Raw genomic sequence first — 26,716 nt, 5'->3', positions numbered from 1 at the left:
CTGGTGAAAGACAAGCTTTTTAAAAATTTAAAGGAAGGCTTAGACTAAATTAGACTTATATTTTCAAACACAATTAAAATACCTTGCCGTGTTTAGATTTCATGGATTTTTAAATTTATTTTTAAGTGGAGCAGAGGTGTTTGCAAACTTCTGTTTGTAGTATTGGGTAGCTTCTTGAAAGAAGCAGGAAGGGTTGAGGCAAATTAGCTGTGCTGCTTGTTCTCCAGATACCAGTATTTCCAGCTCTTCTGCATTTAGAATTACTGGCAAACAGGTAGCCTGGTTGTAATCTCAGGTCACCACAGGTCAAATGAAACAGGGTCATCATTCTTGTGGATCATGCTGGCAGAAGAAATCAGACCTTGAGGTGTTTAATTGTGCTCTAAGGCACTAAGAAGCATCTGTAAAACAGCAGGCTTACTGACCTCTGCTTGGTCACTGAGAGGACTGCAGCACTGGTCCTCCTGGAAGTAATTTCTAGGCACATGAAGAACAAGAAGAGGACAGGAAACAGCCAAACATAGATTTACCATGGGCAGATTCTTCCTGAGTGTGAAGACATGATGGAGGGAAAAAGCTGTTGGCAAAGGGAGAGCAGAGGACCTTGTACTTTGATGGTACCAAGTTGTTTGACACCTTCATTAGCTTCCCTGGAGCCAAACTGAATTCTCCCCAGATGGATTGTTGGATACACTGCAGTGTGTGAAAAATTGGCTGAGCCAGCACTGAACTGGCCGAGGGTTATTGGCAGTGTACCTGGGGGGCTAATACTGGTGCCAGTGTTTAATATTTTCATTGGTGATACAAATGACAGCTTGGAGTGGACCTTCAGCAAATCAAAGGTGACACCAAATTGGTGCAAGTAGTGGATTACAGCAGCTGCCATTCAGAGGAACTTGGTAAAGTTGACGTGGGCTACCAGGAACCCAAGAAGTTTAACACAAAGGAAGGCAGAAAACAGCTTTGCAGAGGAGACTTGGTGATCCTAATGGGCAGTAAGTTGACTGGAATTCAGTGTCAAGACCTTGTAACCACAAAAGCAAGCTGTAGGCTGGGCTGTGTGAGCAGGAGTGTAGACAGCAGGTTGAGAGAACGTTTTCCTGCTCTGAGCTCCTGAGACTGAATACCCATGCAGAGGGACTGTGGGGAACACGGTTGATGACTGCTCAGGGGGTTGGGTCAGAGCACATGACATACCAGGAAAAGCTGTGAGAGCTCGTTGTGTTTCACCTGAGAAGGCTGAGGGGATGGTCCAGTTGACTCTCAACTATCTGTAGATCATAGTGAAGAAGAGAGACCTAGACTCCTTTTTGAGGTGCATAGTGAAAGGACAGGCATGAGGTGATTGATTGTCAGAAGTTTCAAGTGGGGAAATTGGGGTTGAGCATAAGGAAAAATACACTCCATTGTGAGAGTGGTGAAAGAGGTGGTGGATTCTCTACCCCTGGGTGGGGTCCTGAGCAGCGTGGTTCAGCTTTGAGGCTAGGTCTGCCTTGAGTAGGACTAGAGACCCCCAGCTGCTGAACTTAGTATTTAATATTGCCCTTTTCTTGAAATAATGGTTTGCTAGTGCATGAAAATTAGTAACTATATTATGGCATTTTAAGAGGAACAACGCAAAGCTATTTTTTTTTTTCCTAAATCTTTCATATGCAGCTCATGTCACATTTCTAGCTTTAGATCTTTTGAAGTGGACATTGCTGAATCCGGTGATTGTCTTTCTATGAATTAAAAATAAGCCAAGTCTCTTTCTCCTTAAAAGAGGCTGTTATGTTCAGCAGAACTCGAGGTGGTGATGCATTTTTGCATATGAGCATGCATATGGCTTGAGAATGGGAGCATTGTCTACAGCCCTGCTTACTTTTGATGGTTTAGTTCAAAGCTTATTTGAGAGAGAGATTGTTAGGGAAAAACTCTGAAATGTCTTCTAGCATCAAGCTACCTCCCTGGCAAATAACACATTTTCTTGGTAGCTTGTTTTCTTCCAGGAATTTAAAATCGTTCATACGCAATATCCATGGAGCATCAGGAGAATGTGGCTGTAATGCTACAGTGAATTGCCATCAATGAAATATGGGCCTACTCAGTTACACACGTACACATTGTTTGCCATTATCCAGGGCTTTCTAGCTCGTACTGGTATATATGTAGCTCTCAATTAAAGCAATTTTTAAAATTGTGATACCAAGGTAAAATTACTTTTTTAAATTTTATAAGCTTGTGTGGGTTTGATCTTTAGACCTTTTCCATCAAGTGAAGTACTGTAAATCTGCATGCAGAATTTTAGCTCACATTTCACCTGCAGAAAGAGCAGTAGACTTACTGGTGTCATGTGGCATCCTGGGGGAACTGCTTTGGCTCGTATCATTTTAACACACAGGCTCTTCGAGGGGACACACCTGAGGGAATACACAAAATACTCTCATCCTAGAAAGAACTTGAAGCAGTGTAGGCCAAAATTTCCATGCCTTTTTAGTGGATTAACTGAATTAGCCGAGTACAACAATTTAGGCAACAGAATAATGGAACTATGGAACTTTGAATTGTTTTGATTACTTTAATAAGTGTTTAAAGGGGAGTTTAATGTGCTAGATAGCTGAGGCTGCTTTATTAAGGTTATATGTGGACTAAGATAGCGTTCTACCTTCTGAGGGCTTTTTAAGTAACATTGTTTATTCCTTTTATCTGTGTGTTATGTAATTTATTTTTTTTTTTACTCTTTCGGGCATTGTGTATGTATGCCCCGTTCTTGTATTCAGGGGCAGCTTTGTGATTTCCTGCATCTCCAGATCTTTATGTTACTTATTATCCAATTGCCCAGGGGTTAGTAGCACTATCCCGTAAGTTTTCCAGGACCTGTAGGTGGTTTATTACACAGAGGATGTCGGATAAGCCCCAGATCAGGCCGGTCCAGAGGTGTGTAAGAGGCTGTGTGCACGAGGGGTGGGAGGCAGGGCTCAGATCCCGAGTGAGTTGCTCCCAGGTCTGTCCACTGGAGTGCCGGGTCTCACCAGCACGTGGGGCTGCCCAGCTGCTCCCTGCTGCCCATGCCATGGTGGGATGACACAGCTGGCTCCCTCCCCGAGGGCTGAGCAGGGGCTCTGGGGTGTAGGGGCAGTGTCGTGGGCCTGCCAGGGGGATGAGCTGCCTGTTGCTTCCACCACACCCTCTGAGCTCTGGGGACGCCCACCTGGAGCTGCATCCAAGGTGTGCCTTGCTGGGCATGTGTAGTGTCTCTCTGATTACCCATGGAACAAGTGCACAAAAAGATTGCTGAATGCGGAACTTTTCCGTTTCTTCATTTTCTGGAAGGGAGAGATGGCAGAAGGGAGTGGGGACTGGGATCAGAGTTAAAATCCCAGTTTGACCATGAATTTGTTTCTGACCTTTTGTCTACAATTTTTCATCTCTGTTAGACTCTTTCCAAACTGCAAAAGTTAGGAAGATAGCCGTGTTTCCAGCTTTTATTAAAGCGCTTTGAATTCAAGATAGAATTAATAAGATCTAAGCATTTTATTTTCTTTTCCCTAGAGAATTTGTTTCTGCCATAGCTAACAAGTCTTTCAGTAGAATAACAAAGATGATGTTTGGTAATGGTCTGTTTTAACTTTGGCCGTGTCTCAAACTCTGAGTTCTAATACTTTTTCTATAGCTATAGGTGGGCACAAAATTATTTATATGTTATTGTAGCTCTGCAAAATTATATTACAGAAATAGAACCATCTTACTTTTAGGCTCTCAGAGGTTCATTGTGAAGAAGCCCAGATATTGTCCTTGATTGATTGGCTGCCTGACACAGTCTTCCATCAATTTCCAGGTGGAATGGAAGCATGTAACATGTCTTGCCATACATATTAAGTTCAGGATTTGATAAGCTCTGCATGTTTCACACAAGTTGTCTGCATGGTGCACACTGCAGGTTTGATACTGTCTTGGGCACACTACTGTGTTTAGCCATTTTTTGGGATACCTGGTGAGCCCATTTCCTTACTCTTGGAGAATAAGAGGATATTTGAGATGGGACACAGAAGACATAAAGTAATTGTTCCCATTATGAGGCTAATATGTTAAGTGGCCAGATTTTGCTGAGTATTTAAAGTTTTGGGCCTGTGTAATACCGCGGGTTGGGTTGAGTGTAAAACAGAAACCTTTTGATATGCCACTGTGGATTTTTTGCTTTATCCAGTGTGAGGAATGCTTGGAACATGCTTTTTTCTCCATGATTTTTTGTGTGTTTAGTTGACACCCTAGTTATTTACGGACTTATAACAAGTCAGACTTTTCTCATGATAAGAAGTCATTAAATTGTACTGAAAAAGCACTATATAATGAACTGACATTTGTGCCTTGTTTCCATGGATAAGATCTATAAGGCTGGGGCTTTTTCCCCTTTTTATTTCAATTCTTTAGTTCTGAAATCAGCTGTTTTCTGGGCCAAATTCAGTTCATCAGAATGCTCAAACTTAGGCTTAATTCAAGCATCTATTTACCATTGCACAGTCAAGAGTCACATCATAAAATAACAGGAAGTGGTAGAAATAACAAACTTTAAAAAAATTTAAAGATAAGGAAAAGGGAAAGTTTAAATTCTAAATTGAAATAAAAAAGAAAATAACCACTAGATGGCACTTGAAAATTGCTTTCAAAATACATCTGCTTTCAAAATCATTGCAAATGCTCATAGACTCAAAATTTTTTTATGTGGATCTGCATAGTTCTGAGAGACAGTGATACTTCCAAAACCAGAATTAAAATTCCTTTACCTTTAGTATCTCTTTCTGTGATGAGACTGCATTAAGGAATATAGACTGAATTAAAAGCTCATTCCTGAGTCTTAAAATGCTGCCTTTAGCAAGATGATAAATACAAATATAACTGATAAATGTGTGCAGATTATTTTGGTTTCCACTTACTTTTAATGGTATCACAGAATTGTTTAGGTAGAAAAAAGCCTTGAAGATCGTTGAAGTCCACCACTAAGCCATGTCCCTAAATGCCACATCTACATGTCTTTTAAAAGACCTCCTGGGATGGTGACTCAACCAGATCCCTGAGCAGCCTGTTCCAATGCTTGGCAACCCTTTTGGTGGGGAAGTTTCTCCTTATATCCAATCTAAACCTGAGGCCATTTCCTGTTGTTGTTTGGGAGAAGAGATTTGTAGCCATTTGTTTTAGCAAAATTCTACTCTTCTTTAGCATTCTGTTTACCTACTTGGGTTATGCCTAATATGAGATACAATGTATTTTGGCAAAGTGTTGCTGCTTTAATATGGTCGGTAGCTTGGAAATTAACTCAGAGTTTGGTGGGGTGGGGTTCATACAGGAAACAGACTCACAAGGGTTCACTTCTCGTTTTTGGCTTTACACACTTGCCCCTCTTGGTAGGGGAAGAGGATGGAAGGTGATTGTGACAATGTGATTCTGAAGCAACTATTTAAGTATTTACTTAATAATCAGTAAGTTAATTAATAACTTAAGAATTTATTATCAAGTCAGTCTTGCAGTATTTCTGTTAGTGAACATGGCTAAAGTCCCTTTTATTTGAAATTCTTCTGTCGCCTCTTTGTGGTTGTTTCTGAGACACAGAAGAGTTGCATTACCATGATTTATGGGCTTTATATTGAAGATGCACAAAGCTGAGTAAATACTTTCTGTAGCCATTCATTTGATTCTTCTTCCATAGCAGTAGTGGGTAGTAGCTGTACGAGGGAATGTTTAGACTACTGCCTTAGCCTATTGCACTTGAATTGCAGAGAGCAGAAGTAGACAAAGTATAATACGGGGTTGTGCAGGGATATTTTATGGCCTATTAAATATGTATTAAGGGAATAATTCTCTCATTTGCTCATACAACTGTATGTGGTTCCCCTGACACTGGTGGTAATTATGAGTGAATTTTATTATGAAAGCTCCGTTACGCACATGGTGAACCTTAGAATGGGTTACAGTAGTGATGGACACAGCTGCACTGTCCTGGTTTTGCAGAAGACACTGGAACACAATCAACAAGAGGTGAAATGGAGAGTTGAACAATTTTACCATTCAGCTGTGCTCCCCCTGCGACGTCTGCTGCAGGAACGTCTCCTCTTTGTGCTGCTCTGCGCTGCACAAAAGCACTTGGCTGTGTTTCTGCCATGACTGCACCCTACAGCAATTTGTATGCCTGCTAATCACAGATAAAAACACAGCTTTGGGAGTGGCAAGTCTAGAGCATGCACTTTCCTTTTTTTTTTTCTTTCACTCATAGGGTCTTGTCCTCTGAAGGCTGTGAGCAGAACTCCAGGCCATCTTTCTTGTTCACATAAAGTTCCAATTTGACTTTGATTTCTTACCTGATAGGCTCTTCAGTGAGGAAGCTGTTGCTGAACCGCAGATGCCCTCCTGGGAATGATCTGATGAGAATGTCCATGCACTGAAATTCATTAAGTTTTTCCTGTGGCTATCTTACCTGTGAGCTCACTGGCTCTAAAAATTCTTTATGCTGAGATTATGCATTTAGTGACTTGCAAAAGCTAGAGAGCTAGAACTCCTGGTGACCCAGTTGACTAATCACAAAGGTTTTAATTTTGCAGCATTGAAACAATGGGAAGTGCAGAAACGACAGCTGTCTTTCTGAAAGAGCTGCTCCCCATGCAGGCTTAGGTGGTCCTGCTCACATAGGAACACAAAGCAAATTTTTCATGGTGTGCTCTCAGCTCTTACTTGCTGAAAGTCAGTAGTTTTTTGGATTATGCTGTTGCTATGGTCTGTGATGCTGCAGACAAGCAGTCATCTCGTGTCTGAGAGGTGGTTGCATTTTACAGTCTGTTCTGTGTTCCTGGAGGAAAAGTGTTCTGCTGATAAATTACTGTGGTGTCAGTAGAGGGCTTTGAAGCGGTTGTTGTTATTATCTCCCCTCTGTGGGAGGAAGCATTGCAAAGTAGGTTGGGCTCTGCTGCCTCTGTGTTTTGAATTTCAGGCATGCATTCTGCTCACCTTCCCAGGTTTCTTGGTGCTCTCTCCTGTTGTGGCAGCAAATGTAGAAACAAAAAGAAATGCTGCTTTGGAGCAAAAGGATTACCGGAATTTCCAGGCTCTGTGGGTTACATCTCCTTCACCTAGGAGCAGAGCCAGGTTTGGTAGTGCAGGTGTCCCGGTGTGTCCCTCCCCTGGGTGAGTGACCTCACCTACATGTGCAGGAGGCTTTGCCCTGCTCCCCAGTTTGTGGTTCCTTTGCATTAGCACTGCACAGCGAGTACAGTGAGAGAACCCCCCTGCCTGCTCTCCAGGAGCTCCAGGCAAAGGAAGTTGCTATGCTGATAATCCAGGTTGCATTATTCCAGCAGGTGCACAGGGTTGTAGGCAGACCTGCTGGTGATCTTTTGGCATGCAGGGTGGTTAGCACCTGGTGTCCAGAAAGATGGATGTCACCCTAAAAAATGCTTGCCTTATGCACTTTATGACCCAGAAATTTTGGCTAACAGAGTGTGTCACTGGAGTCTTGCTTGGTCTTGGTGAAGTAATATAGCTGTAGCCTGTGACTTAATGGGTTTCTGGGTTTTGTGTTTCTGCCTCTGCAGCTGCTGAAGTATAAAATGTGTCCTACGATAGCAAATGCCCTACTGTAACTTAAATTCAAGACAACAAAAAGTCTTGTTCTGGTTAAGACCCGAGTCTTCAGAGAACTGCTTTTACCTGAGTGATTCTGGGCTCCTGTTGATATGCTTCTGTTTGAGTAAAGATATTAGTGACTTGCAGCCTCTGACCTTTTTATTGCAAGGCAAACTCTTCCATCAATTCTTTCCCTTCATCTGCATCAGTGAGCCACTTCACAGAGGCAAGAGGTGCTACAGTGAGTACAGTAGTTCAACATAAAGTGGTTTTCATACTAGACAAAGCTTGGTTGATTTCTTTGCATCAAAAAATGCCAAAGAAAATATTTCCTATTTTGCATGTCTGAATGAAGAGAGATAGTAGAGTTGAAGTTTAAACTCTACTGACTTGTGTTAAATGTTGCTTTTCTTCCTCATGGCAGGTATGAATGGCATACTTTAAAAAACCCCCAGAATTTAAAAAAAGTATTGTTGACATTTTTCAATGATCTTGGGGTTTAATTTTATGTATTAGAGAACAAAGAAAGCAAGCAACAGATATCTGAGTTTGAGAATAAGGAACAGTTTAAAATCATTTCTGAAGATGGAAGAGTGTGTCATTAAAAATTAACTAACACTTGTAACTGTGTTGCTAAGTGTTTCATGTGGTGACAGTCTCTCTCAAACCTCCACTGGCAAACAGGACCCCATTGAGTCTCAGCATGTCCCCCATTAAACCATCACATCTCTGAAAATTAGAAAGCTCATTAATGGCTTTCTGCTGTGAAGCAATAAAGAGTATATTCACTGACTGGTCAGCAATTAGTGCCAACTAGTTTTTGTCTTACATTATAGAAATATTCTGGTTCAGTTATTCCAGAGCTAAAAGAAACTTACTTAAAAAAACCCCTCTTTTTATATTTGTGTAGGTGTATTTTACAGCCAGCAATGTCCTTTTGCTTTCATGTGAAAATTCGAATACCTCTTCATTCCACTAGATTGCCGAGAACATGAACTCATTTCCCAGTCTCCTGCTTCTTTATTGAAATAGCGCAGGTCACTGACTCAGTAGTCCCCAAAGCAACAAATTATTAGTGTCATAGTTCAGTCCTCTCTTTCCTTATTAGCATTTGTTTTTATCATGTAGTGGAGAACTTAGATAGTGTAAAACAGAGCAGAAGGTGTGGAAAGTCCACTTGAAACTCTGCCTTTGCTCCTTTGTACCAGTAAATCTTCTTTGGGTCAACCAAGGGCCCAGCTGGGCTCCAGGAAATGTGGGGGGTTTTTTTAAGGTGACAGGAAATCTGAAATTCATTTCCACTGTCCTCATGGAAATAAGAGTTGCTGAAGCTCAGATGTTATTCTATGGAGAATCTTCCCACAGGGAGTATGCTATAGTCACAATCCATGTCTATGGAGTTCTGCTTTTGCAGGTCTTGCATTTCTTTCTAACCAGTATTACAACATGTGCCTTAGAGCACTTGGCTGCTTTTAAAGACCTTTATAAGGATTTTGGTGTTTGTGCATGTAGTTTATCGAGTGTAGCTTATTTAGCACAAGCAGCATTCTCAGTGGCAGATCAACACTGGGATGAGATAATCTCAAAATTGGTACTGCTGAAGTTGGTCACCTGTGTATATAAGGTTTTATAAACAACAGAGGAAGATAGCAGAGAAACAAAACTTAACATTACCAAATGAAAACAAATGCTTGTTGTTAATGAACACTTTAAAAATGAAGAATTGTAAACAGTTATATATTTGAAATAGAGTCATAGGCAGTAAAAAGCTAAATGCCTTCTCCCGTTTTCCCTCCATCCACCTCTTTTCTTAGGGAATTTTTTTTCCTCTGAAGCTCTATTAGCTATACATATTTATAAGACATCCAAGAAGATTGTGATACTTTGATTAATGTTTCTAGGACCAGAAGGACAGCCAGTACACACACACAAAAGAAAATTCTTGTATTTTTTGTGCTGATGTAATATTTCTGTAATCTTTGATCTGTATATGTACTAAAAGTAGATGTAGAATGTCACCCTGAAGGTATCTTGCTGTCAATGGATCATGAATGTCAGCCTTGACAGGTATCCTCTAGTGACATTATAAAGCATATGTGGCTTATTTTAAGGAAAGCTGTCTATTACCTTTGTCTTGTCTTGTTGAAATATTCCTACTTTCTCACTAGTGGCTGTCACTTCATTTTTGTCATCTTTAAGCTGAGAAGTAGCTTGTAAAATCTTGTTGTCTGGTTTTAATTTTTACCCTTGCAAACTTCTAAAAACTATTACATCTGCCTTAAAAGATACATGATATTTTTACTGATACCTGTAGAAGAAATTACTTTTTTTTTTTTTTTTTTTTTTTTTTTGTGTTCTGGTTCGTAAATTCCAGTTATTGCGAACTTTGCACTTCAGGTGTTGTGTATCTTCTCTGTTTTTAAGCCAAATCTTTCAAAGACTGCACATGGCTTCTTCTGTGACTTAATATGAGACTTTTCAATTGCCAAGCTTAAATGTGTGCTCCAGTTCTTATAGGGTCCAAGTCCAGCTCTTTCTTTAAAATCATGCTGGTAGGGATGCTTGCCAGTGCTTGGGGATCCCTGAAAGAGAAACAGGTGGTATTTTTTCTTCCTTCTGTCTGCCAGCTTCCAGTCTCTCATGTAAAACAAGCACCTAACGTGCTATTGACGATGTGTCAAGGGGAAAAAAAAATCAGATAAATAAATAGAATCTTAAGAGTCAGGTAACTGGATTCCATTGATGTTTTGCCATTCAAGAAGTAAATAATGCCAGTAAAACTTTCACTGTTGTTTAATCATAATCATACATGAAGGAAAATGTCCATGTCCATGTTAGCTGTATTTTGCATTTGCCTGGGTTTTTTAATGGGTTTCTCTCATAATTATGTATGTGAATGTATCAGCAATTAAGACACAAATGCCTATAAAGTCGGGGCATAGTAAAATAAAAGATTAAGCAATTCAGAGGAAAACAAGTTTACCGCACTATGTTGGCATCCATTTTTAACAGGAAAAGCCACATGTGATGTAATAAAGAATCAGAACATTTTTCATTATGTCAATCCTATATTTGACTGAGAGGCATCAGCAAAAAGTGCACACCAAAAAAAAGTCTCTGAAATGTAGGTCAAAACTTCCAGGGACCCGAATAAATAAAAATGGGGAAAGAGGATTTGGAAACACAGTAGTATGTAAAAATAGGATATGAGCCACCCTTAAGGGGAAGGAAATAATTTTATGTGTTCATGCTATAAATTGCCCACTATTTTAGAGGAAAAAAGAGCAGTCATAGAGGGTAGAGTGCATAGCTTGACATACTTAAGAAGTGAGGGACTTCCAGGCCATGATGTAAACATAAAGTTTGAAGTCTGTCTGTGGCCTCAAGTCCTTCCATCAGTGGGGTCAAAATCGCAGGAGGTTTTTGTTGTTGGCCATTACAGAGATTCTCTCCGAAGCAGAGGCAAAGAGTGGCTGTGTTTTTCTGTGGTAAAAGGTGCTTGTATGATGACAACCAGGATCTGACTTACTCTGTGTTGTAAAATGTTTCACAATTTCATAAAACAACCTAATGAACATCCCTTGAATTCCTGAAGCTGAGTGTATATTTTTATTTTAGCACTGATGTGTGATGAGCTTTGATTAATTTTATTTTAGTGGCGAGTGTTTAATACCTAGCCTTCATGCATGGAAAACAAAGATTATTTGTGAGCTCAGTTGTGGTGAAGAGGTGTAAGGTGCCGAGAGCCCCTTTGGGATTTGTAAGGTGACTGGTGCCTGGCTCTGTGCTGCCTTGCCAAACTCAGCATAGGGCATAGGCAGGGCGTCAGGGGTGATGGACAGCACATGTAAGATACACCTAATTCCTGTGAAATCTTCCATTGCTCATCCTTTAAAGGGCAGCAGGCAGAGAGGTGCCAGCTCTAAAGACAGTGCTGTTGTTGAAACAGCCCTGAGACTTCAGCTGAGCTTTGTAAAGGAGGATCATGGAGCACTTCTCAAATGTTAATTTAGTTTCACACTTACAAGGTACAAGGCTGCTAGTAGTACTCATCATACTTAGGACTGACTGTAGACAGGAGCCATATGATTAGCTCATGTACACAGATGAGTGGTGAGGGCTGGAGTAGCTCTCCCCATTTTACTTGTAGCAGTATTTATCCTGCTCAGAAATGGGCCACATGCTTTATTGACTGCAGTAATAGGCAGATCTGTATCACTTAGCAATTTCTGAAAGAATCTCTGCTGCCCACAGGAGCTGAAGTTCATGCTTGAACATTAACTCAGCTTTGTTGATTTCTGTCTGAAAATACCCCAAACGAAAGCAAATGATGTTCAGCACTTTAGGAAGAGAGACAGATGGAGAACACAGTGCGGTGTGGTACATGGCAGAGGTCGTAGTGGGATAAAACTAATTTCAAACATACATTTTGTGATGGTGGATTGTGGCTTAATTTTCTACACTTTAATGGGTTTTTTTAGCCAAAGTGGTTTGTGTATTTGGATCTGCTTTGTAAGTCATGGACGAAAATTTAGGTGAAATGGTGCATGGTTATGTGCTGTATAAAACTCCCCACAGGAGTTGGTTACAGAAAATGAACAGAGGAGCAGATGATATGAAATCAAAGTTTAAATGTTTTCCAGGTAGAAGTGGCATTATGTGGATAGTAAAGTATGTCACTTGATGGGACAAAGTTACTACAAAGTTACAGGGTTTCCTTAATTAGTAGGGGGGCAGGTGCTGCCGACAAGTGGAAAGGATCTAACAAACTGCAGTATACATCCAGGAAAATCGAATGTTAAAATATAGGTTAAAACTTGTGAACCTTCTTCCTTCGGGTTTCAGTTGTTCCTTCTGCAAGCAGTGTCTGAAGGTCCTTCAGCTTTCTGCACTGTTGAAGTCTGCAGGGGAAGCAGCTACTTATGCGTGTTTCTGGTGCTAACAAGGGCACACTGCCAAAATGCCAGTGAGTTAACCAACTAGAAACACCTGGAAGAGATCATCCAAAACCAGAAATAGTGCTCACTAAATGTAGGAGCATGGCTGGAGCTGTGCAAGATGGTTCTTGTGAGGCTTTTGCCCCAGAGGTGGCGCAGTTGCTCGGGCATCTGGTCTAAGTGCAAGTGTGGCAGCTTTCTCTTGTGCCAGTGTAGGCTGAAACATTATCTTTGCACCAGGTATCTTACAGAAAGCAGCATCCTAAAATGCACTGTGGCCTTGCAGTTACAAGGTTTGACTTTTCCTGAGAGTCAGCAACTCAGCGTCTTCTGGCTTTGCCTATGGGGCCAAAGCTTAGTGCAGATGCTTTATCTGCTGGTGAGAAACTCCTGTGAGACTTCATCAAATATATTGGGTTTATAAAGATGTAGCTGGCTAACCACTCTTAAGTTCAGTTTGTTTTGATGTTTGTGTTGTTTTCTTGGAAAGCTAGCCATGCTCCTGTCAGAATTGCCACTGATACTACACTATGCTAACAGAAGGCTATGTGGGACCAGACTGTGTGCCAGCAGCACTTGCTTGCCATGCGCTTCAGTACTTGGATGTGATGTGCTGGTTTTATTTGTTTTCATATATATTCATTTGTCCCTTAGCTGGGTAGCACATCTCTTTAAGTGTGTCCTTAAACTGATACTTTGGATGTATTAAGCATGTATTTTTACTGAGAGGTAGTTCTGAAGTATTTTTTAGATAAGGACACACACACAGCTAAATATGATTTGTCTTCTGCATGCATTTGGCTCAGCACATGGTTTTTGTTTCCTGTGTAGTACTTTGGAAATGTCAGCATAACTATCTCTGGTTGTTTGCTTCAAATTTGTGTATTAAAATTCACTTCTCTTAGAGACTCAGATTTCCTTACTGCACCTTTTAATGGCACTGGACAAATCCTAGCTCGTAGTATCTTGGGGCTCTGTATCAACATTGAAGTATAAAGTGCATGATTAACACATAAGTGGCTGGTGATACGTTCCACTGTGAGAAAGAGGGATGTCCTGACATTGATATTTTGCAGTGGCAAAATATGAAAAGCTGCAGTGGATATAGGTGTAAGAGAGGTGTGGACTCTCTCACTCACTTGCCTTGTGAAGGACTTCTCTGCCATCCTTCAGACATGGGCACATTTGAGAGCTGGACTAGCGGGCATCTTTTCTGCATGCTCTTAAATTGTGTATTGCTAGTTGCTCTAGGCATTACGTGGAAGTGTTAAGATTGCATAAAGTACATCCATGCTTATGTTGTTAATTGGAGTAAATCTCTACCTAATATTTTGCCAGAAATTTCTGAGAGCATTGCATTGGTGCCTCATGCATTTGTCACTGGTTTGATGGTGATTTATGCCTAAGGGTTTGTTGTGAATTTATCAATATTTTTGCATGACAGGTCACAGTAATGAAAGGCAGTAGTAGGAATAAGGATCACTCAACAGAAGGTGAAGGAACTGGGAAGCGACCAAAAAGGAAGTGTCTTCAGTGGCATCCCCTGCTTGCCAAGAAACTCCTTGACTTCTCTGAAGAGGAAGAAGAGGAAGAAGAGGAGGAAGATATTGATAAGGTAGATTTAATTGGGCTTTGACCCAAGATTGTTAATGGCGGATCAGATTCTTCCTAGCTGTGTTTTTTACTTTGTGTTGTCTTGTTCTCTTTTGTGAAGAAACACAGCCAATAAAAAGTGATGTGATGTGATGTGGTGCCCGTGAGGCTGTAAAGACAGGTAGTGACACAAGAAAGTGAATTGTTAGTCATGCCTTTAAAATAGTGGGCAAATTTTTGTAAGCTGGAATAGTTTTATCTACTTTAATAATGTGTTGCACATCCTATTCTTGATTGCTCAAAGTGGGTTTTTGATGTGCTCTGTTTTTATTGCTTATTTTAGACATGAGGTTGGCTTGTGCTTGGTATCTGCTTCTCGTGGCTCTGAAGGGCATGCCAAACAAAGTTTTCATTCTTATTTTTTAAAGATTAAAAAACTACAAAGGTTAAAAGGGAGGAAGAAGGAGAAAACTGTCTACAATTTTTGCTATATTTGCATGTGAAATTCGATTTATCCTCCAGATTATTGAGTGCGCAGCAGAAGTAATCTGTTTCTAGTTTTACCCTTGGTATTTTGGTATTGTTCAATGACGTTGACCTTACTCTTTTTTCATGCGAGCCAGGTGGCACCTCACACTTTTCCAGTTAGACTCATTCACTGTAACAAGAAGTGGGAACTGTTTATGCAGACGTGAGGATTCCATCACGTGGATAGCATTGATATCTGTATCTCCTTGGTGCCCTGCTAAGGCAGGAATAGAAAGGTCAGTGCTGAGGAGACTGCCTTGAGCCATATACTGATAAGATAGGGTGACCTTGACAAGGATAAGCAAGAGCCTGATTCTCTGACAGTGCTTTCTGTTGACCTTACAGGTCCTTTCACAACGTGGTATAAAATAGCAGCGTCACAGTTAGGTAGAAGGTGGTTTTCTGTGTCATGCAGTAAGTTCTGTGGCTCATCCCTTGTAGGAATGATATGCTGGCCTATAAGTGGAGAGAGCACCTTTTGGCAGTATATTCTGTTGAGATTTGCCCTCTGCCTCTGCTGCGCAGCTTTGTGGTGGCTGCACTGCTCTGCTGCTCACAGGATGAGCAGTGAACAGCAGGGGATGAGGGAACAACTGACTAACAACATACTAACTGTTACCTGTTTCTCCTTGTGTGCTCTGTAGTTGCAAACATGAATAATCAGAGTCCAAGGTAGCTCTGCCTGCCTCATCCCACTAAGATGATTTCTAGGTTGTCAGAAGGAGAGTAGGAAGGATCTCATCCCTTCCACCCCTTTAGGACTAGAGAATGGTCCTCAGCTTAGGAATCGTTCCACTTGGAAGTTGGCGTTAAGTCTTGCAGAGAGCATGAATGAACCTTGGACCATCAGGTGAGGAGGTTTGATGTAGAACGCTGCCCTGTCTGGAAGGAATGGATGGCCTTTGGAGACAGCTGTGTGGATCCATGTTCCTCTCCCTCGCTCCCATGCAGCTGACACGGTCTCAGTCCTTGTGCAAACCACGGATAACTGAGCTTACACCCCTTCCCTTTCGGTTCTGCCAGGTGCCGCTCCTTGGCCCTGATGGTTTAGAGCAGGATGCTGATGAGACTGAAGATGACGAGTCCTCAGAGCAGCGAGCTCGCCGGCCAATGAATGCGTTTCTCTTGTTCTGCAAACGCCACCGCTCTCTTGTGCGGAAAGAACACCCTCGCCTCGATAATCGTGGCGCAACCAAGATCTTGGCAGATTGGTGGTCTGTTCTAGATCCAAAAGAAAAACAGAAATACACTGACATGGCCAAGGAGGTATGTTCTGTCTGAATGGTGGATGTAAAGGGAGGTCATTACATATTTGTCTTCTTTTTTTCTGTGTATCATATGTTTTCTGTGGGATCTTTCTCTTCCCTCTGTTCCTCAGCTTCACCATGGGATTATGGTGCCCAGAGCAGCTGCTGTTCTTGCATTAATTCACTTGATCCTTTGGAGCAGCATGGAAAGCAATTGGTCTGTGTACACAAACTAACCTGGTTCCGGTAGTTGTTGCTATAAATATATGAACTTTGTGATTGTATTCCCTGATAGCTTCTACAGAACAAGCATTAACAAGGATAGTGGCCATTGTAAACAATAACATACAGTTCTGTGTCAGCTAACTAGTGATACTTAGCTGTGCATTTGATATCAGTGATGCCAGCTACTGTAATATAGGTGGACCAAACCAAAGGCACAGTCAAGAAATGTAGTCCCTTTTTATCTTTGATGCTAATGAATTTAATTACTAGTGTTTCTTGAAGTACATTCCCCGTTAACCAGTTCCTGATACAGCAAGATTTGGTGAGTCCAATACCAAATCAGAGAGCAGTGCCTAATCAGAGTCCATTAACCAGGAGCAAGGAAAGGAGATTTATCCCCGTATTTCACAAAGTATCTTTATGTCAACTTAGAATTTAAATGAGCTTTTTGAAGAAACAACTTTCTTGATAAGCTGTTGCCAAGAGGGCTGTGGTTGTTGATAGTAGAGTGAGAAAGACACAGCCAGGCTAATAACCTGACCCCAAAACAGATTACCTGTAGCATACAGATTGTGTGTAACCTTTGAATTCAATCTTAATAAAGGAACACCAGTGAGAAGGAAAAACATCTCTCTCCTTTCCTGAGTATGCTAGCACACTGTGGGAAGTGCAGAGAGCTGTGAAATGATTGGGAAAACTACTGTCCACGCCTGCCCTGGGATCTGAAGGTGTCTGCTGCTATTACCGGATGTAGGGTCTGTCTGTTCAGTAGCTCATGTGATCATAGAAAAGTCCACAGGAAAAACAAAGTGTTTAGCATGGCAGGTCCTTTTTCAAGTAGGGTCTGTAGGACCTCTGTGAGTTGCTCGTCTGTGGCACAGTATTGAAACATTTGAGTCTCAGCTTTGTCCAACAATTCCAGTTTTGTTCTGCATTCCCGCTTACAAATTAGCAATGTTTCTCCAAATATCTGGAGAAAGGGCAATTAGAAGATTCAGTACAGATGACAAGAAAGGAAAGATGAGAATAAAGAAATAATTTTGGAAGAAACAAACCTAATGTGACTGTTTTTCTTAGCCTTTTGTCTTGCTGCAGGAAACTTGTCCATTAAGAAAGAAAATAATTGCAGAACGTCTGTATGAAGTACAGATTTGAAACTGTTAATCAAATTGTTATAGAAATCATTGTTCCTGTAGTGTTCATCTTTTTTTGGCATGAAAAACAAATTGAATATTCAATGTCAAAGCGGAACAATAAATCTAAGTAGTTTGCATCATTATAAGTAGTTCTAAGAATGTGTAGAAGAGAGATAGCGTATAATTTTTATTCTTTAGACAGTGTATGTTACAGCAATAATTCAGCAATAATTAGCAGCTATAATGTGCTATTGAATACTTTTGGGCCTTCTTCATCAATAGGCCTATTCTCTGTGTGTGGGTCGGTTGTTTTATTGTAACACTTGCTTTTCACAGAACCACAGAGTGGTTGGGATTGGAAGGGGCCTCTGGAGATCATCTTATCCAACCCACTGCTCAAGCAGGTTCACCTCTAGAGCAGGTTGCGCAGCCTGTAGATAGGCTTACTGCTGTCAAAAAGAGGGTAATGTCAACTTTAGTGACACCCACCTGTTGGTATTTTCCTTTTTCCTAAAGAGAATCTATTTAAAAATCAAGAAGGTGAGTGCCTTTGGAAGAAGATAAAAATACCATTGTACCAATGCTCTTCTGTTTGATTACCTGTATTAGCTCACTGAGATCTAAGATACAGTGAGTAATCTTCTGTTACTTAAATGTAGCTTTTTAGTGTCCTTTGACTTCCGTATTTCACTGCGCAGCCTGTAGCCACTGTCCTGGCAGGACACAAATCTCTCAGAGAACCCTGTATCATATCTGCTATCCCTACAATGTGTCTTGTATACCCTGAGCATCCAAACCACTCTTTCAGAGATACAGGTGCGGGTTACAGAAGTGGTCCCTCCTGCAGTGGCTGCAGTCTCTGCTCTTCTGTGGGCTCTAGAATAGAGAAGATAGGTTTTTTACTACTTGTTGCTGTACCTCCCAAAATCATTTAGGTTAGATCACATGCCATGCAAGAAGCTTTCAGTTTCTTACCTGCTTATTACTAACAGTGATATTACCACAGCAGTATGCAAGTCAAGGCATTTGTATATTTATTTACATATGTCTAGCTGTATGCAAGATCTAGCGTTTTGGAAGATAGTGAGGCACCCAAACTTTTTGCCAGTTGGAATTATGAGAAGTTTCCACCAGACTGGACATCTGTTCCTGACTCCCACTGAGAGGCTCATCAGGTCTCTAGTTCATTCAGGCACTGTGGAAAATCCCATTTTGTACCTGACTGCACCTTGGGGTGCCTTAATTATCTGGAAAAACTGGCCCCACACTCCCTCTATTTTCCATCTTGTGGTTTATGGCCTCTTGCAGCAACAACTGCCCTCTAGACCTAGTGCTGCACCTACAGAGCTTGATGTCTGTTTTTGCTGGTGTTACCTTTATGAGTATGCTTTCTATTTCTATCCTGCAGACTTCCTAGATCAGTTTAAGTTTGAAAGTTTCACTGTCTAGGATATAAGCCCAGTAGTTGATATATACTCAAAAAGGAACCAGAAGTATTGTTATACTTTTTTAACATTTTCCTTCACTGAGGGAGATTAATCTGGTCACTCATAAATATGCACGAGCATTTTTATTCACTTCAGTAATAAGGATAGTATTCTTCCGTTATCTCTTACAGGACTTCCTGGGAGTGTTCAGCTGCCTTAGAAAGTATCTGCTGAGATTGTTACTGTTCAAGCTGTATTCCCTTGCTAGAAGAGACTTCATTTTTAAATATGTCTTTGCATCAGCCAGATCCAGGCAGTCAGGATTGTTTCCTGTAGGGAGCAGCCTGATAAATGTGATTAGACATTGGAGTGGACTGCCCCAGAAGGTGGTGGAGTCACCATCCCTGAAGGTGTTTAAGGAAAGACTGGACATGGCTCTGAGTGCTGTGGTGTAGTTGGCAAGGTGTGTTGGTCTGTAGGCTGAACTCTGTGATCTCGGAGGTCTTTTCCAACCTCACTGATTGCGTAATTCTGCTGCCATTCAGTGGCCAAGCTGAACACTTCTCCCTTCTGGTTCTTGGCCAGTGGTGCCTCGGGTCCAGTCAGCCAGACTGAGAGCTTGCTGGTCTTGTGGTGCCACTGCTTTGGCAGCTGCCTCAGGGTAGGAGGGGACAAATGTCCTGGCTTGCTGGCTGGAGTTTGGCAAGTCCATTGGCTGACGTATGGACTGTAGCATGTGTAATGTGAACCCTGCATCTTTCAGAAGTGAAAAATGGAGTGCTGTATTTTCTGGGGAATTTTTTTTATGTTAGGTCTTTAGGATGCATGTGACATTTAATAGGATACATTTAAAATTAAGCACGTGCTAACAGCTAGCCTGAGGTGTAGCTGCAATCCACTTGTGAGCTCCTGTTCCTACCACAACTAGAGGAAGCAAATCTTTTTTTATTTGGTGATGAAAGCAACTTGAGGACTCAGCAACTTTTAACCTCAGTTCTGAAGTGGCACCAGTCCTGCTGTGTAACATCATTCTCCAAGCTTTCACAAAACAGAAATAAGGCATCAGACCAATCCCACAAACACATCTTGTTCTATTTCTTACCTGAAACTTCAGAATATGACCCTGCTGGGCAGTCCCTGCCATTTGTTGTGAACAACAAGGTGATGTCTTTGCGTTCCAGGTTAGTTACTTATGTTTGGGTAGGGTTTTTTGTGGTTTTCTTTGATTGGTTTGGTTTGCTTGTGTTTTGGGGGTTTTTTAAATCAATCTTAGACATCTGCTTAATCTGGCTGTGTTAAGTTGCTTTACTGCATAGTTAGCTAAAGGGAGGAAAGCAGTAAACTCCACTATTATCTTTGACCTTTTCTAGTTACTGTATAGCTCATTTAAGTTATGGTCTCATGACCTGGTAAGCAAAATCTGTCTGGTTTAGGCCTTGGTCTAGTAGTCACAAAAGTCAGTACCGAAAGGGTTTTTAAGATTTGGATCAGGCCTCTGTATGCATTTACAAAAAGTACTTCTTGGCCATTGTTTAACTTTTAAAATTTTCCCTTTTTTTATCTTATGTGTTGAAATTGAACCGTTCCAATGAGTTGTCCTCCCTCAGTTTGCTCCCTTCCCTTCAGAAACTGCAGTTAATGTTCACTTCTTGGCTTTGCAGAGAAAAAAAAAAGACATTAATAGACCAGCTCACTTGAGTTTCTCTTGTTGAAAACTGATTAAAAGCTTATTGCAGCCTCGTCTCACAAATGACATGCGTTCTAGTTCTCATTTGATGGGCAGCCTGTCGGCTTGTCAAACTACTCAATAGAATAATTCAATTACTCAAAGTAGCATTGCTGATACGAAGAGCTTATGTAGCTCATTGCTAGCGACTCTGTGCTTTTTACTCTGCAGGCTGGAAACATGATTTGTGAGTGGGCTGTGGCTTTAACAATGGAAGGCAAAGCTGCTTCATCGTGTATTTCCTTTCCTCCTCTTCCCTTACCCTCCCCTTCCTATCCCTTCCCTCCACCAGGCTATTTTTGTGGTATACTGAGCTCCCAAAGCAAACTGAAGGAAAGGGAAAAAGAGTGAGGTGAGCAGTGTCTGAGACCTTATTTTGCAGATTTAATACATACACCCTATTCAGAAAATACAGTGTGTATGTGGGTCAGTGATCCCTGCAGATTTTTATTATTTATAGCCATTTCTATAAATACAGAACTTCACACAGCAGGGTTCACACAGTGCTGTGTTTCTTGCAAACTAAAACGTTTTTATCTGTGCTACGGTCCGGAGGTAGCAAGTGCCAGCTCAAAGGTGAAGATAGAAATGAAAGAAAGCAGTGCATGTGCAATGGTGACCCTGCCACAAGGCAGACAGACTGTTGAGCTGGGAAAACGCTGTAGTGACTCTAACAGAGGATGAGGCTTGCAGTGCTATTTCTGTTCTTGATGCCCAAGGGATTTTTCTTCCTCTCTATGTTTCTGTGCATGCATGTGCATGAGACATAGGTGCTTGTCTGTACCATGACTGGGACTGATGACAGCTGTGTGGGTGGGAACGTGTAATCACAGAACAAACTTCCTGCACCTTCCCTGCCACTCTTTTGGTCGTTTGCTGCCACTGAGAGCTACCCAGTCGTGAAGGGGTGTTGGATTCCTTCTCCCCGCAGTGAGCACTGGTACTTGCTGGGTAGGCTTCCACAGCAGCAAGTGCTGTACACCCCTATCAGTTGTTAGGCAAACATCTGCAGCTGGAATGTGTGGCATGTTCCTCTGATTTGCCAGTTCTCAACCTTGCATAGCAACACATGTAAAATACTGAAATGCAGTCTTTCTGTTACTGTTAACATTCAAAAATCTTGGTTTAATGTGGGCAGTGAAATGCTTGGAAAACGGTGTTTTGTTTTGTGAATAAAATAGATCCTGGTCCTTTCCCCCATCCCCCAAACTGGGATCCAGACCCTTTCCCCCAGCCCCCATATGTTGTTTGGCATCCTTTGTTTTGCTGCCTCATACCAAAAACACGGCAAACAACTGGGATGTGTGCTGAGTGCTCAAGGCCAAAGAATGTTTTAAATGGTCACAGTTTGTTTTATGCAGCCATACAGGATGGTACATTTTGGAAGAAGCACTGGGATGGTGTATCACAAGATACTGAATATGACATTATACTGGTTGCAATTTGTTTTCGGTGCCTGGTTTGGGAAAGCATTTACTTAAATAGTCTAAAACCAGAACTATTAGAGAGGAATGAGTACAAGGCATCATGCTGCATTTATTGCTAAATGTGTGTTTTTATTTAATTCAAAGTAGAAAGTAAACCTGCTAAGAATTCAAGCATCAGAGCATGAGCATACAAGCACTGGGGAGCAGTTTGCAGGATCAGAACTTCACCCTGCTCTGGATAATAGACCCTCAGGAGAGGAAAGAGAAAACACACTTTTTTAGATATAACTCTCCTTATCTTAATATTTCTTCTTAGCAAATTGTGTTGGCGGTTGGACTCTAAGCATGTGATTAAACTGTTAAAAAATCAAGATATTTAAGGATTAGTTACTGTATTAAATCCTCTTACATGCAGTGTGCTCTGTTGTCCTGTGTAGAGTATGTCATGACTGATAATTTCTGTTTTCTTTTCTAGTACAAGGATGCTTTTATGAAAGCAAACCCAGGGTACAAGTGGTGCCCCACAACCAACAAACCTGTGAAAACCCAGGCATCCAGTGTTACAAACAGGAAGAAGCTATGGGCCATTGCATCAGACTCTGCAAAAGACTTACCGAGCCCAAGGAAAGTAACCAAAAGTGAAGAAATGCCACAACTCAACTTTGGGATGGCAGGTGAGTTTTCCATCCATGGTACTCAGCTGTAGTATCCTCATTTTGTCTGGGGATGTGGTTTTGAAACTGAATTGGGGTATCTGTTTTCTTTACTATACATGGTACTGTAGTGTCCCAGATGAAGTTGCCAAAACTGTAGTTAAACCTCTGTGTAACAGTTTTCTAAAATTTTCCATAGTGCATTATTTATTTTCAAGAGGCAAGTCCAGATTTGAGGCATCCTAACTCATACCCCCTGTAGGGCCCAGATTTGATGGATTTTTGATTCCAGCTTATCTGCTGTTAGAGACTTCCATTCTCTGGTAAAAAAGGGAAGTGCTGATTGTGTGTGTTCTGTTTCTCTGCCATAGAATGCTCTACTCTTTTCAGTAATTTACTATTTGAAAAAGTAATTTATGGGTTTCTCAAGTTGGATATGTTAATATTCTTGTGTACCAGTGGGGCTAACTAACAGTTTTGTACTTATATCAAGAGAAGCATAATTTAATTTCACTTAAATGTGCTCCTTTGTCCATTGTATCTTGGAGGAGCAAATTCTAAACTTCTAAACATGTGAAGAAAAAAAAAAAAAAGAAATGTGAAAAAGTGTAGGTGGAGTGCCTGAACTGGTGAAAAGCAGATAATCTCTCACTGATATCCATAATTAGCTGAACTGTTGTAATCATGACCGTGAAATACAGGGACATTAATGTTAAATACTGGCAGCTTAAGAACCTAGCAGTCAAGGTTAAAAAAGAAATCCCTGCAATTCTTTTTTTCCTTTTGTTTTCCTTTTTTTGGTGGTTTTTGTTTGTTTGTTTTGGTTTTTGGTGGTTTGTTGTTGTTGTGGTTTTTTGTTGTTTGTTTTTTGTTTTGGTTTTTTTCTCATTTTAAAGTTTCAGATGCATCAGTGTTTACAAAATTAGAAACTTTGTCCTATCCTACCTGGTTTATGACAGGTGTGTAGCAGACAGGACTTCTCTGCTTCGAGAGATTGTCAGCTGGAGAGTAGAAAATGGTTTTATGGAGTAAGTGTAAAAGAATGAAAAGGGATAAAGAGGCTTGTATACCTTAGTATAGTGGTATGAAAATTCCTGTAATGAAATTTCTTCTGGCTCTTAAGAAGCTGTGAAATGTGATCAAAATAAATAATAATATCATAATAATAATATCAAGATATGATTCTGCATAGTTCTGGTATATGGAAGAGCAGTTCCAAAAATGACAAGCCCCTCTAGACCATTCTGCTTTTGCTTTTAGAGCAGTCATTTCTATGCCCCTTAAATATTTATTGACTTATCACAAAGAACAAGTAACAAGCTTTCATCTGCCTCTCATCCATCCCCCACTGTTCCTGCTGGGCTGTCCTAATGTCAAATTTCTGAGTACAGAGGTCTTGAATCAACACCTGTCAGAGTAGGGGACAGAGAAACTAAGAATTTATTAGAAATTAATCCATTGTTTTATCTATAGAGCATTCATTTCTGAAGAAAGTCCTTTAGTGTTACCTGTGATGGTTTTTTTTTTTTTTTTTTCCTGCAGGCTGAGACAATGAGCATAGTATTTCATGAGGATCTTGCTCCAGTCCTCATGTCAGTGAAGGCTGGGAATGTCTTGGGAATGAGAATAGCTCATAAAATAAAGGCAGCTTCTGACAGAGGTGTTAGCAGCATCCATGACAAGTGTGCCATGCCAAATGGATTACTGCTTTGTCAACTATATACTAGTTCATGTTAAATATGTTTATTGTACTCTTCTCTGCTTGACTTCACGTGGTAGTTTAGTTCAGCTCTCACTCTTCTACCCAGTACGGTCTCTTTAAAAGCCAGGCTATATACTAGCAGACGAACTGAAATGTAGCTGAATCACCTCAAAAACCTTTGAAATGCCGCTGATTCACTTGTGTCTTCAAGGCAGGTAACTTCCTCAGGACAGGGTGTATACGAATCTAGAATCATACCAGGAAATCTTTCATTTGTTGGTCATTGCTAATCATGTTTCCATTGCTCTTTGTTTATAACATTTTAATTTGGAAAATCTAATATGTAGAGAGTAAGATCTTCGTTTTTCAAAGTCCTACACAGGCTGTTTTTTGGTTTTTTGGCTTTACAAGAATAACCATGCCACATTTAAGTCTGTCATGCTGACTTACTATTATGTCAAGAAGCTGAGGTGTGGCACCAGCATTGGGCTTCTGACATGCAGGCCTGCTAGTGGTGTTCTTGATCATCCATCCTGGAAGCTGTAATTGAGCATGTTTTTCTCATGATATGGCTCACCTGTGTAGGGTGGTAGGGTAAGAACACTGCGGTTTGCAAAAGCTTTGGCATACAAATGTGTGAGATTCCCAGTACTTGCATATTTTTGCTTGAGAAGAAAACCATCCATGCCTTTTTTGTAAGGCAAAGGCTGGAAGAAAGACACTTCTAGAGTAGGCTATATCCCTGTAGAAACACAGTTTCTGTTTTTAGAAAGAAGCTCAATTATGCACGCAGGTAAGAGTTGGTTCAAGGTGGTTCCTGCTGGCCTTCTTCCTGCTTTGTACTTCCTCAGTTTGTTGTTTCCTCTGACTGAGATGGCTATGATGAACAAGCCAGCCTGCTGAGTCTGTAACCAGCCCAGTACTAACAAAGTATGTCATTCCCAAACAGTGAGATGGTTTTAAGTTTCATCAATATTAAAAGCTGTTGATAAAGTCGTGAATCACCTGCCATTCTGCTAGTCAGATGTGTGTGCTATTTTCCCAATACTGTTGATTTAAGAATGAATTCTGTAAAATACCCCTTAAAATTCTTCTTCATACCAGTAAGCTCCTAGTGCCAGAAGGGAAACATTATTGTGCTGACAGGGCACTATAAGCATATGGTAGTGTTTGGATATGTACATTTTGTCTTCCCTTAGGTTATTTTGTAATTGGAAACCTTAGTGGAAGGATTTCTGTTTTTATCGTGAGCAGACATCTAAGTACCAACCCTCTGCTACAGCTGCAGCCTAAGTGTTGAAGTTGTTTAAGCATCACATTAAACTTCTATTTCCAATTCATCTTTCATTTTTTCCTTCCTCTTAATGTCTATGTTTAAATAAATAGTTCAAGTATTTGCTTACTTGGGGAGAAAAATACTAAAACACACTTCTACCTTTGTTCTCTTATGATAAGCTACTTAATTGAAAGGCAGAAAACCAGAACTACCATGAAGATATTCAGAAGTGCGGCAAGAATTTTACAGTCATAGACTAGGTGTTCTTGAGATGGCCAAAACTGTGGAGGGGGAAAAGGACCAACAGGTAATGAAAATAAAGCACTAAAGAGCAGCTGGGAGTCATCAAAGTGATGCAGGCATAAGAAAGTGCTATACTGCAGTTTGTCAGGCAAAGTGTTTTCAGGAACCCCCTCATCTGATGTGGTTGTGCTGCTGGTCATCCATATACAAGGAAGATGAGCTACGCCTGGGATAACTGCAGAGGAGAGCTATAGGAATTGCTGAAATGATGGGAGATGGATGTGCTTGATGACATTGAGAGATCTTGAATTGTTTAGACCAGGAAAACAAGTGGAAGAAGAGTAGGACAAGTCCTGTAAATGCAGAAAAGGGAGATACTATTTAGGGAAACAGTTACTAATCTTAGACATGCAAGTACCAGAAAAAACATGTACTACCTGGCCCTGAGTATATTTAAGCTAAAATCTGGAAGAAAGCCCTTAGTGCTTAAAAGATTTGAATCCTGCAAATGCCTTCCAAAGGGAGTAAAGAAAGCAGAAAGCAACCAGCCAAGGCCTTACTGTTTAATATGGGGCACAGTAAGTTTATGGCAAGCCTGGAGATCCCTTCCAGTCTCTGCTTCCTCCAAATTAACTGCCTGCTCAAGCATTATCTTTCAAGATACGTGTTCATTTTTCACTTCCTAATTGCTCTGATGTCCTCTGGTTTGACGGAGTGAATGGTTTCTGATCAGCTGCTTGGATGGCAAAATTGCTGTTGCTGACAGGATCACTTCCCCTATGAATTGTGCTTAGGTCCTTACTGGCCCTTCACATTTTCTGTGTCTCTTCTTGTTACTAGATCCTGCACTTTTGGTAGTGCCTTGTCTCTTCAAAGAAGTGTGATTTTTTTTTTTTTCCTTTCTTTAGTTAAGAAGGCAAGCTTCTTCAGAAAAACCAAAACACCCCCCACACGTGTTCTCTGTGTTTAATGGTGAAGGAAAAAGCTAATTCCAGTTGAATATTGG

The 26,716-nt window shown here is 40.8% G+C and overlaps 1 protein-coding gene across 9 annotated transcripts in view; it reads left to right on the top strand.

The window, feature by feature from the left end:
- The window catches only part of BBX (BBX high mobility group box domain containing), a 136,056-nt gene that overhangs the window by 62,402 nt on the left and 46,938 nt on the right, over nucleotides 1-26,716 (top strand). For 8 of the 9 annotated variants that reach the window (XM_066175147.1, XM_066175146.1, XM_066175148.1 and 5 more), the window contains 3 exons: nucleotides 13,972-14,142; nucleotides 15,672-15,914; nucleotides 22,312-22,510. In XM_066175147.1, the coding sequence (XP_066031244.1) occupies nucleotides 13,981-14,142; nucleotides 15,672-15,914; nucleotides 22,312-22,510 (604 nt within the window). In that variant the 5' untranslated portion in view covers nucleotides 13,972-13,980. The remainder of the gene's footprint in view (nucleotides 1-13,971; nucleotides 14,143-15,671; nucleotides 15,915-22,311; nucleotides 22,511-26,716) is intronic. The other variant, XM_066175145.1, reaches the window with a different exon arrangement.

Source organism: Chamaea fasciata, unplaced genomic scaffold (genome assembly GCF_029207755.1).
Source record: "Chamaea fasciata isolate MVZ Bird 193981 ecotype frontalis unplaced genomic scaffold, bChaFas1.0.hap1 SCAF_2, whole genome shotgun sequence".
Taxonomy (NCBI): domain Eukaryota; kingdom Metazoa; phylum Chordata; class Aves; order Passeriformes; family Sylviidae; genus Chamaea; species Chamaea fasciata.
Note: the sequence above shows the minus strand (reverse complement) of the source record. Positions and strands in the feature narration are given on the sequence as shown.